This window comes from Sciurus vulgaris, assembly GCF_902686455.1.
Source record: "Sciurus vulgaris genome assembly, chromosome: 5".
In the NCBI taxonomy this organism is placed as follows: domain Eukaryota; kingdom Metazoa; phylum Chordata; class Mammalia; order Rodentia; family Sciuridae; genus Sciurus; species Sciurus vulgaris.
Genome location: NC_136465.1, coordinates 96,757,200 through 96,768,901, shown reverse-complemented (window position 1 = coordinate 96,768,901; position 11,702 = coordinate 96,757,200). Strand labels below are relative to the sequence as shown.

Genomic DNA, 11,702 nt, shown 5'->3' with positions numbered 1-11,702 from the left:
AAAAAAAAAAAAACAAACAAACAAAAATCCTTGAAATGAAGGAGACAATAAACCAAACAAAAAACTCAATGGAAAGCATCACCAACAGACTAGACCACTTGGAAGACAGAACCTCAGACAATGAAGACAAAATATTTAATCTTGAAAATAAAGTCGCCCAAACAGAGAAGATGGTAAGAAATCATGAATAGAATCTCCAAGAACTATGGGACATCATGAAAAGACCAAATTTAAGAATTATTGGGATTGAGGAAGGCACAGAGATACAAACCAAAGGAATGAACAACCTATTCAATGAAATAATATCAGAAAATTTCCCAAACCTGAAGAATGAAATGGAAAATCAAATACAAGAGGCTTACAGAACACCAAATGCACAGAATCGCAACAGATCCACACCAAGGCACATTATAATGAAAATGCCTAACATTCAAAATAAAGATAGGATTTTGAAGGCTGCGAGAGAAAAGCGTCAGATTACATATAGGGGGAGACCAATAAGGATAGCAGCCGACTTCTCAACCCAGACTCTAAAAGCTAGAAGGACCTGGACCAGCATATTTCAAGCTCTGAAAGAACATGGTTGCCAACCAAGAATCCTATACCCAGCAAAACTAACCTTCAGATTTGAAGATGAAATAAAATCTTTCCATGATAAACAAAAGTTAAAAGAATTTACAAATAGAAAGCCTGCACTGCAGAATGTTCTCAACAAAATATTCCATGAGGAGGAAATGAAAAACAACACTGAAGGTCAGCAAAGGGAGGAACTACCTTAGAGAAAAACCACTCAAAGGAGAAACCAAGCCAACTTAAAAACCAAAAATAAGCCAAATGACTGGGAATACAAATCGTTTCTCAATAATAACCCTGAACGTTAATGGCCTAAACTCATCAATCAAAAGACATAGACTGGCAGAATGGATTAAAAAGAAAGACCCAACAATATGCTGCCTGCAAGAGACTCATCTCATAGAAAAAGACATCTGCAGACTAAAGGTGAAAGGATGGGAAAAAACCTACCACGCACATGGACTCAGTAAAAAAGCAGGGGTTTCCATCCTTATATCAGATAAAGTGGACTTCAAGCCAAAGTTAGTCAGAAGGGATAAAGAAGGACATTTCATACTGCTTAAGGGAACCATAAATCAGGAAGACAAAACGATAGTAAATATTTATGCCCCAAACAATGGTGCATCCCTGTATATCAAACAAATCCTTCTCAATTTCAAGAATCACATAGACCACAACACAATAATTCTGGGTGACTTTAATGCACCGCTGTCACCACTAGACAGATCTTCCAAATAAAATCCATCCAAAGAAAACATAGAACTCAATAACACAATCAATAACCTAGACTTAATAGACATATATAGAATATTCCATCCATCAACGAGTGGATACACTTTCTTCTCAGTAGCACATGGAACCTTTTCGAAAATAGACCATATGTTATGCCACAAAGCAGCCCTCAGGAAATGCAAAAAAATAGAGATACTGCCTTGTGTTCTATCAGATCATAATGGACTGAGAGGAGAAATCAAGGACAAAGTAAAAAACGGAAATTACTCCAACACTTGGAGACTAAATAATATGCTATTGAATGAAACATGGATACCAAAAAACATCAGGGAGGAGATTAAAAAATTCTTAGAGGTCAATGAGAATGATGATACAACATATCAAAATCTCTGGGACACTATGAAAGCGGTACTAAGAGGAAAATTCATTGCATGGAGCGCATTCCAGAAAAGAATGAAAGGTCAACAATTAAATGACCTAACATTCCAGCTCGAAGCCCTGGAAAAAGAAGAACAGAATAACAGCAAAAGTAGTAGAAGACAGGAAATAATTAAAATCAGAGCTGAAATCAATAAAATTGAAACAAAAGAAACTATTCAAAAAATTGACATAATAAAAAGTTGGTTCTTTCAGAAAGTAAATGAAATAGATAAACCCTTAGCCACACTAACAAAGAGAAGGAGAGAGAAGACCCAAATTACTAAAATACATGATGCAAAAAAGAAATATCACAACAGGTACCACTGAGATACAGAACATAATGAGAAGCTACTTTGAAAATCTGTATTCCAACAAAATAGAAAGTACTGAAGACATTGACAAATTTCTAGAGACATATGCTCCTCCTAAACTGAACCAGGAGGACATACACGATTTAAACAGATCAATATCAAGCAATGAAATAGAAGAAGCCATTAAAAATCTACCATCCAAGAAAAGCCCAGGACCAGACGGATTCTCGGACGAGTTCTACAAGACCTTCAAAGAAGAACTCATTCCAATACTTCTCAAAGTATTCCAGGAAATAGAAAAGGAGGGTACCCTACCGAACTCATTCTATGAAGCTAATATCACCCTCATACCCAAACCAGGAAAAGACATATCAAGGAAAGAAAATATTAGACCAATATCCTTGATGAATATAGATGCAAAGATCCTTAACAAAATATTGGCAAACCGTATCCAAAAACATATTAAGAAAATTGTGCACCATGATCAAGTGGGGTTCATTCCTGGAATGCAAGGATGGTTCAACATTCGTAAATCAATAAATGTAATCCATCATATCAATAGACTTAAGGATAAGAATCATATGGTTATTTCAATTGACGCAGAAAAAGCATTTGACAAATACAACACCCCTTCATGCTCAAAACACTAGTAAAAATAGGGATAGTAGGAACATACCTGAACATTGTAAAGGCTACTTATGCTAAGCCCATGGCCAACATCATTCTTAATGGAGAAAAACTGAAACCATTCCCTTTAAAAATGGGAACAAGACAGGGATGTCCTCTTTCACCACTTCTATTCAACATTGTCCTCGAAACTCTAGCCAGAGCAATTAGGCAGACTAAAGAAATTAAAGGGATACGAATAGGAAGAGGAACTTAAGCTGTCACTATTTGCGGATGACATGATTCTATATTTAGAGGATCCAAAAACCTCCTCCAGACCTCATCAATGAATTCTGCAAAATAGCAGGCTATAAAATCAACATGCATAAATCTACAGCATTTTTATATGCAAGCAATGAAACAGCTGAAAGGGAAATGAGGAAAATAACTCCATTTGCAATAGCCTCAAAAAAAAAAAAATAAAATAAAATACTTGGGAATCAATCTAACCAAAGAGGTAAAAGATCTCTACAATGAGAACTACAAAACACTGAAGAAAGAAATTAAGGAAGACCTTAGAGGATGGAAAGATCTCCCATGCTCTTGGATAGGCAGAATTAATATTGTCAAAATGGCCATACTACCTAAAGTGCTATACAGATTCAATGCAATTCCAATGAAAATCCCAATGACATACCTCACAGAAATAGAGCAAGCAATCATGAAATTCATCTGGAAGAATAAGAAACCCAGAATAGCTAAAGCAATCCTTAGCAGGAAGAATGAAACAGGGGGTATCACAATACCAGAACTTCAACTATACTACAAAGCAATAGTAACAAAAACAGCAGGGTATTGGTACCAAAATAGAAAGGTAGATCAATGGTACAGAATAGAGGACACGGACACAAACCCCAATAAATACAATTTTCTAATACAAGACAAAGGTGCCAAAAATATGCAATGGAGAAAAGAGAGCCTCTTCAACAAATGGTGCTGGGAAAGCTGGAAATCCATATGCAACAGAATGAAACTAAACCCCTATCTCTCACCCTGCACAAAACTCAACTCACAATGGATCAAGGACCTTGAAATCAGACCTGAGACCCTGCATCTTATAGAAGAAAAAGTAGGTCCAATTCTTCACCTTGTTCGCTTAGGAGCAGATTTCCTTAACAGGACTCCCATAGCACAAGAAATAAAAGCAAGAATCAATAACTGGGATAGATTCAAACTAAATAGTTTTCTCTCAGCAAAGGAAACTATCAGCAATGTGAAGAGAGAGCCTACGGAGTGGGAGAATATCTTTGCCACTCATACTTCAGATAGAGCACTAATCTCCAGAATCTATAAAGAACTCAAAAAACTCTACACCAAGAATACAAATAACCCAATCAACAAATGAGCTAAGGAAATGAACAGACACTTCACAGAAGAAGATGTACAAGCAATCAACAGATATATGAAAAAATGTTCAAAATCTTTAGTAATAACAGAAATGCAAATCAAAACTACACTAAGATTCCTTCTAACCCCAATTAGAATGGTGATTATCAAGAATACAAGCAATAATAGGTATTGGAGAGGATGTGGGGAAAAAGGTACACTCATACATTGCTGGTGGGGTTGCAAATTAGTGCAGCCACTCTGGAAAGCAGTGTGGAGATTCCTTAGAAAACTTGGAACGGACCTACCATTTGACCCAGCTATCCCACTCCTCGGCCTATACCCAAAGGACTGAAAATCAGCACACTACAGGGATACATCCACATCAATATTCACAGCGGCTCAATTCACCATCGCCAGATTGTGGAACCAACCTAGATGCCCTTCAATTGATGAATGGATAAAGAAACTGTGGTATATATATATACAATGGAATATTACTCAGCTATAAATAATAATAAAATTATGGCATTTGCAGGCAAATGGTTGAAATTGGAGAATATCATGTTAAGTGAGATAAGCCAATCTCAAAAATCCAAATGAGGAATGATCTCACTGATTAGTGGATGATGACACTTAATGGGGGCTGGGAGGGGGACAAGAATGGAGGAAGGAGGGACTGTATAGAGGGAAAGGAGAAGTGGGAGGGGTGGGGGGATGGAGAAAAATAATGGAATGAATCAAAGATCATTACTCTATGTAAATATATGAATATGCAAATGGTATGCTGTTACTCCATGTACAAACTGAAACAACATGTATCCCATTTGTTTACAATAAAAATAAATTTAAAAAAAAAAAAGGTCTGAGAAGTCCTTAGGCCTGCAGATCGGAACCTCAGACTATTTCCTTCCTTTTTACAGAATAGCTGAGCTGTAGAATGGTATTAAAATTTATACTTTCCTCTGATGATCATGACTCTCTATCAGATAGAGTTGGTATTGAGACCGTGTTTGGCAACAGAAGAACACTAGGGGTAAAGAGTTTATACTCGCTGTGGGCCAAAGGAATCTTCGGAGGGCTGTGGGTATAAATCCCCCTTTTTGCAATCAAAGTAGCAGCAGAGTACACAGGAGCACAGAACCAACAATGAGAATACTTACAGACTTGTAAAGTCTAACATGTGAACAAAGGGAACCCAGGCATTTCCTTAGGAATCACTCCATGTCCTTCTCTCAGTCTGAGAGTCTGAACAGGTAGAGTTTGATCACCAAGAGGAGGGGAGTGCTCTGGAGGTGTGAGCACAGGAGAGTACAGTATGGCTCATTTGGAGGTGCATGTGTTATTGGGGTTTTCAACAGTGCAGTTTGATCAACCAGTTGCCACAGGATACCCAATAGGGGTGGTTGGGAAAGGAGTGGGTGGAGGAACCTTTGTGGTTTGCTGGGAATGGCCCTGACCAGAACTTCACAGTTGTTCCAACCCTTTGTCCCTCTTCTCACATCCAAAGGTAGACAGGGATTATAGATGCTGTATACTCATTCCAAATGCACTTTGAGCCTGGATAGGATAGTGAGAAATGGCTTTGGCAAAACCAACAGGCCTGACCCACAGGACAGGGATTAGGAGCCACCTAGGCCATGAATCCTCTCACGTAAGTCTTGCAGAATGGCAGCTTGCACTAACTGCATTTAATCAGCCGACAGGTACCCATTATTGTCCCCCAGAAAGAAAAAGATGCATCTCAGAAAGATGTGGGGTGCATGTAAAAGAGCTTACCTTGGTGACAATCTTGGTGGAAAATTCAGAGATGATACCAGTGTTGGGAATCAGGTTCGAGTCCCGTTCCCCCAGTGTTGAAGATTGAACACCTGAGAAATACCAAGGCAAGCACAAAAAGTTTTATTTAAAGGATAGAACAGAGAGAGAGAGACAGAAACTTCTGCAGAGGAGGGGATCCAAGTTGAAACTGAGTGGGAGTTTCCTGCCCCTTCTATAGATTTCACATTTCCTTTGTTTTCATGCCCCCCTCCTCCCCTTATCTTGCCTACTTAGCCAAAAGGTGGGAAAGGAGACTTCCAGGGGTATAGGTAGAAAGGCAGCAGCCCAAGGGGCATTCATTAACAACTCTTTATAGGGAGGAACAATTCCCTTGAGGCAGGTAACCTGAGCAACAGGTTAGAGGGCAGTGCTCTGGAAGTATTAGCATTTTATCTCTTTTTGAATCAGCCCCCATCTTCCTGACCCAATCATTCCTTACCTACACTGACTGTCCTTTTGCACCCCAGCCTCAAGGATATATGATGCCCCCTTCAATCATATTTTTTCAGACTCCCACTGCTCCTCATTAACTGATGGGCCCTAATAAAGATGTAGAAAGTTAGGGATCTTTGAGGTAAGATAAATGTTTTCTAGTTTAAGTGGTTTTCCTGAGCCAAATTGCCAAGCTGCTGACAATTATTTTAGCGGCAAGGATTGTGTCTTTTCACTAGACTGTCAAGCATTTCTCTTCTCCATATTGGGTGTGGGCAGGAGCGGTCTCTGAGTGGTCTGTCTGCTGCTGTTCAGACTATTGCCGCTGTTATGTCTTAAGTAACTGTCTCCTTATCTTTTCTATGATATTAACTTCCCTTGTGCTCATTGACCTCTTATAGATCAGGCAGTTATTAAACTAAACTATACTAGCTGCAAATATCAGTAGTCAAATAATTTTAAAGACAGAAAAACAATTTACAAAGCAGTACTTTCCCTGATTAGGCATGTATACAGACTGAAGGCAAAACATTTATGTTATTGTAAGAATGTGAAGGGAAAGAACATTACCCTTGCTTGATTTGCACTCAAAACAAGTCTGACAAAGTGATATACTTAAGAAGACACTGAAAATTCCAACACATTCTAAGTATTATCCCTTTGAGAATAATTCCTTTCAATGTGGATCCTTCCAATCCGAAGTATCTGCACTGTTTACTTAGAATTACCCCATCTCTGCTTATGAGGACTCTACTGTCCACAGTCTCATCATGTATTGAGTTACAAATATTAGAACCAAGAAGAAGGTAAAATGTGTTAACAGAGGCTTCGAATGCAATGACGTTCATCAGTTGCTTGTGACTTAAAAATGCCTGCCTCGATCCAAGCTTTCTGGTTAGCAGCTACTAAAACCAACATTTCACATTAGATTAAGAGAAAAATACACATGGATTAGAAAAATACACTCACAATTTTTCTGGGACTGAAGGGATTCACAGGATGCAAAACTGGAATGGTTATAGACAGGGAGGGATCATTGATCACTGGGGTGTTCCTGAGGTGGGCTATATTGGAAAGATATTTGGGTTATCTATAGAATTCAAGGGTACAACATAAGTACTGGTTTCTTAAATTATAAAAAGAAACTGGAAATTTTTTGAAGCCAAACACCTATTTTTTCTTTCACTAACTTTGAATTACCTAGTTTTCTCCAAAATTATGCTTTATTTTCTTTCTCTCCCTGTGTCTTGCCACTTTCCTCTGATCCCTTACCTACACATTAACTCACTATTGTATCTTTAACTAAAGGTGGAATTTAAGAGTTCACATCTTTATAACATATAATCATCAAGATTCCCGAATAAAAATTCAAACTTGTCAATGTGTCCAAATGTGTTCTAGTGTCTAAGAATATTTTTAACCCTAGGACTAGAATCCTAAAAACACTTATATTGACTCAAAATTCATAGATCCCAATTTGAAACTGTTTATCAACATACTGATCATATTATTTGTTAATCATATGGTCTAAGGAATAGTTATGGGATATTATAGTAGTACCTTCTTCCAGTTCAATGAATCAAATGCCTCTCAATGGATATATCTGTCTTCTCAGAGAACATTCTAATCCTGTGTCTTTTATTCAAGTTCTGAATATTTTAAACATTAGATTCAACTCATACTAGAACAATTTTTGATTAATTAATACATGCATTCTCCCAAAATACTGACCCTAAATCTCGTTACCACTTGCAACCTATAGGTACTTCAGTGACAGACTTTTCAAGAACTTGTTTGCATATCTGAAATTCTTTCTATGAGAATTCTCAAGGTGGTTAGTTGAGTTTAATTAAAACACAGCATATTCAGCATTAGTTAGCAAGACATCCTCAAAATTTACAAACAGAAAAAAACAACATGTCAGCTAATTACATGCTATTGCTTGAAGGCAATTAAATAATTAATGTTTAAATTTTCTGCAATGAGCTATTAGCAGAACCACAAAGTACACTTAAAAATTGTCACAAATGTTTGTGGTATTTTGTTATTCTTTTATTTATTAAAGAAGCTCCAACCAGTGGTTTGTAAGTGAATTTTACGTAAGTTGGAGGAAATGTTTAATGGCACGCATTTATGGTAATTTTACCAAAGAGTGAGAAATGTTTTATAACCTATGACATTTTTATCAATACTTATTTTTCTCCTGATATTTCCTTCACTTATTTGGATACAAACTATTTTTAACTGATTATATCTTAATATTTTCCTAGGAATCCTTTTAGCTTTAACTCTGTTTCATATATATAAATTATTGTAAATTTATCTTCCTAATACAATGTTTATTTTCATGAAATGTTCCATTTGCTTATAACAGTGTTACATATACATAGTCAAATGTTTCTCTAAGTTGTATGAGAACAAACAAAAAGTAGTCTCCCATCCCAACTCTCATCACCCCTAAAAAAAAACCTCAAATTTTTAGCTGTTTCCTTGCATGTACATGCTGAAGTATAAATAACATGATTATACTACCATTTTCATTTTTATAAAATTCACTTTTAATTATTATACTTAGATTCAATCATGGAACAATGGATTTAGAAGTCTTAAATTGTACCTTCTGCCTCATTCCCCATGCAAATATCCTCCTCCCTCTGTTTGTTCAATGTAGCTATGCTCTGTGATTGCATTAATATGTCAGATATTTTATGGTGAGTATATAAATATTATTCAGCAGTGAGCTTTGTGAAATCCTATAATTATACTTTTTTCTTACATAAAAGTTTCCTCCCCTGATGTTAATAGTTACTGTTATGGTTTCGATGTGAGGTGTCCCCCCAAAATCTCCTGTTAATACAAGAATACTCAAGAGGCAAAATGAGTGCCTGTATGCAAAATGAACTGCCTGTAGGCAGACAGAATGTGGCTGGAGGAAGGGTTGTTCTTCCTGGGGCCCCTTTCTCCCTCTCTCCTTCCTGACCTGTCACAGCTGAGCAGCTTTCCTACTCAGTGCCCTTCCCCCATGATGTGCTGCCTCACTTTGGTCCCAGAACAAGAAAATTGGCTTTCTATGCACTGATACCCATGAAAACATGAAATAATTTTTCCACCTCTAGGTTGTTCTGGTTGTGTATTTTGGTCAAAGTGACACAAAAAAGTGACTAAAAGGGGATGGGTCCTTTGGTTTTCTATCTCCCTTTTCTCCTTCCACACTTATGGCTATAATTTGGTTCCTCTGTTGCCGCGGTAGCCAAGAGTCTCAGAACACAGACTTCTGACAATTGGACTTTTCAGTCACTGGAACAAAGGATATGAAAGATATCCCCTTTATGTTGCAAGAGCTGTCAACATTTCTTTGGTGTGGGCATCTATCAGAGCTCAGCATGACAGAGTATGCAGTGTGTGTGTGTGTGTGTGTGTGTGTGTGTGTGTGTGAGAGAGAGAGAGAGAGAGAGAGAGAGAGAGAGAGAGAGAGAGAGATTGGGAGAGATTGGGTACATGTGTTTTCCCCACTTATTTGCCAGGACTTCATGGAAAAGCTAAAGATGCTATCAGATGATGGGAAGATGGGAATTTAAGGAGCTATACTCTTTCCGGAAAGAAATTTAGTATCAATTATCATGCGACTTTAACGTATTTGCAATTTTTGGTCAAATGATTCAAACTATATGACTATGAAGAGAGAAACAGCCAGATATTGGTAGACAAAGGGGATTTACTGTCATTAATCAGATCATTTTAATAGTCTTAGTAATCTAAGGGCTATTAATCACCTAAGGTTTAGTAGGAGGTGATCGTCAAAGAGTCATTAACAAGAAAGTGCTTAATAATTACAGAATAGCCATATATCTGTTTCTTGAAGGCTGTGCTATAAAATTTAATAATATCACTTTCTGTATATGTGACTCCACAAATATATAGATCCATGCATATGAATAATACATATTGATACATATGTGTACACATAAAGAAAAAGATTATAAGGAATTCTACAAAAAATTTTAATGGTGTTATTTATCATTATTTCTTGATGGTGGAATCTTAAGATCAATTTCATACTTTCATATATTTTTTCTAATTTTATTCAACTATCTTTTATTATACAAGTTCTTTCAACTGTAATAAGACGAAGCATAAGAGGTATCAGGTGTAGCTGCTCAGTACAGAGGGTTATTATATAATAAGTTTAGAAAGAGAAAGGACTGTGTTTTCTGCCTTTGACTGTAGAGTGCAAACACAGAACATGCTTCCGACAGAATGAAATAGTTAGGAATGGAAAAAGGAATGGGAATTATTGCCAAAGTACTTGACTCTATTCCCAATATCTTATATCAAGGTTTTTCTTTTGAAGTTTCCTAAGTTGAGGGAGAATTGGGATTTGAGAACACTGACACCATGGAAGACTCATTTTCCAGCAGCAACTGCACTGACAAAGAAGACTGCATTTCTGAATCCAAATCAAACCTGAGCCTCTCTGTAGGTTATTTCCCCTGTGAGGACAGCATTGCCTGGAAGGACACTAATACCTCTGAAGACAGGACTTCTGAGGGTTCTTCCTGCCACTTCCTTCCTGCTGCCCAAGAGTCATGGGCAATTAAAACTGGAAGGATGCCCATTAGGAGAGAAAAACAAATTCAGGATGACCAAGAGCAGCTTTGTGAACTACCCATCACCTGGGTCTTGGATGCCTATCTGGGCTCTGAACATGAAGACTCATGTCTAACTACTTTGAATCTAAATGGAGACAACCAGAGAATGGACAAGTTCCCACAGGAGATGACAAATCAGATTCTCTGGGAACTGGATGATCTAATGAAAAATCTTAAGGCATTTCTAGACAATCAGAAAGATGACAAAGACAATGACCCTGTGTTCTCTGATTCTCCTCTGGATGAGGATCTTCAGCTGTCCAGCACTGTCCCTTCCCATGTGTATCAAGTCAGTGATAAAAACCATGAAGCTTGTCATGCCTTGCCCAAGTGTAAACCACCAGAAATTGAAGACATCAGTCAGTTTCTAGAAATGTCACCCTGGCTAGAAGAAGAAGAACTTGCTGAGGTGAGCACAAAGCTGCCTCAGTGCAGAGAAAGGGATAGGCCCAGTGGGGGTGCCAGGTTGGACAGCATGGAGCCTAACTACCTTCTGTGAAGCAGGGGTAGACCCCGATGTCAGCAGAGATGATTATTGGGAGAAGGACCACAGAAAGGAAAGGATTTGGGATTGGGGAGGAGTTATAAGGAAGATGCCAAGGAGCACTGAGAGACAAGAGGGGAGGAGCAAAGAGAAGGACTAATGATTAAAAAAAAAAAATACCCAGTGTTTATGTGTGTGTGTTTAAATGTTAATGAGTATTAAAAATTTACATTTACTTTTGGGTTATTTATGGTAAGAAAAATTAGATTTCCATAAATGAGAGCAAAT

At 37.5% G+C, this 11,702-nt stretch overlaps 1 protein-coding gene across 1 annotated transcript; it reads left to right on the top strand.

Annotated features, from left to right (window-relative positions):
• Window positions 1-10,676: 10,676 nt before the first annotated feature.
• Window positions 10,677-11,429, top strand: LOC306661069 (uncharacterized protein C12orf71 homolog; the record flags this gene model as incomplete). Its single annotated transcript, XM_079139886.1, has 1 exon — window positions 10,677-11,429. One exon carries the CDS (start codon window positions 10,677-10,679, stop codon window positions 11,427-11,429), a length of 753 nt encoding a protein of 250 aa, XP_078996012.1.
• Window positions 11,430-11,702: the final 273 nt, after the last annotated feature.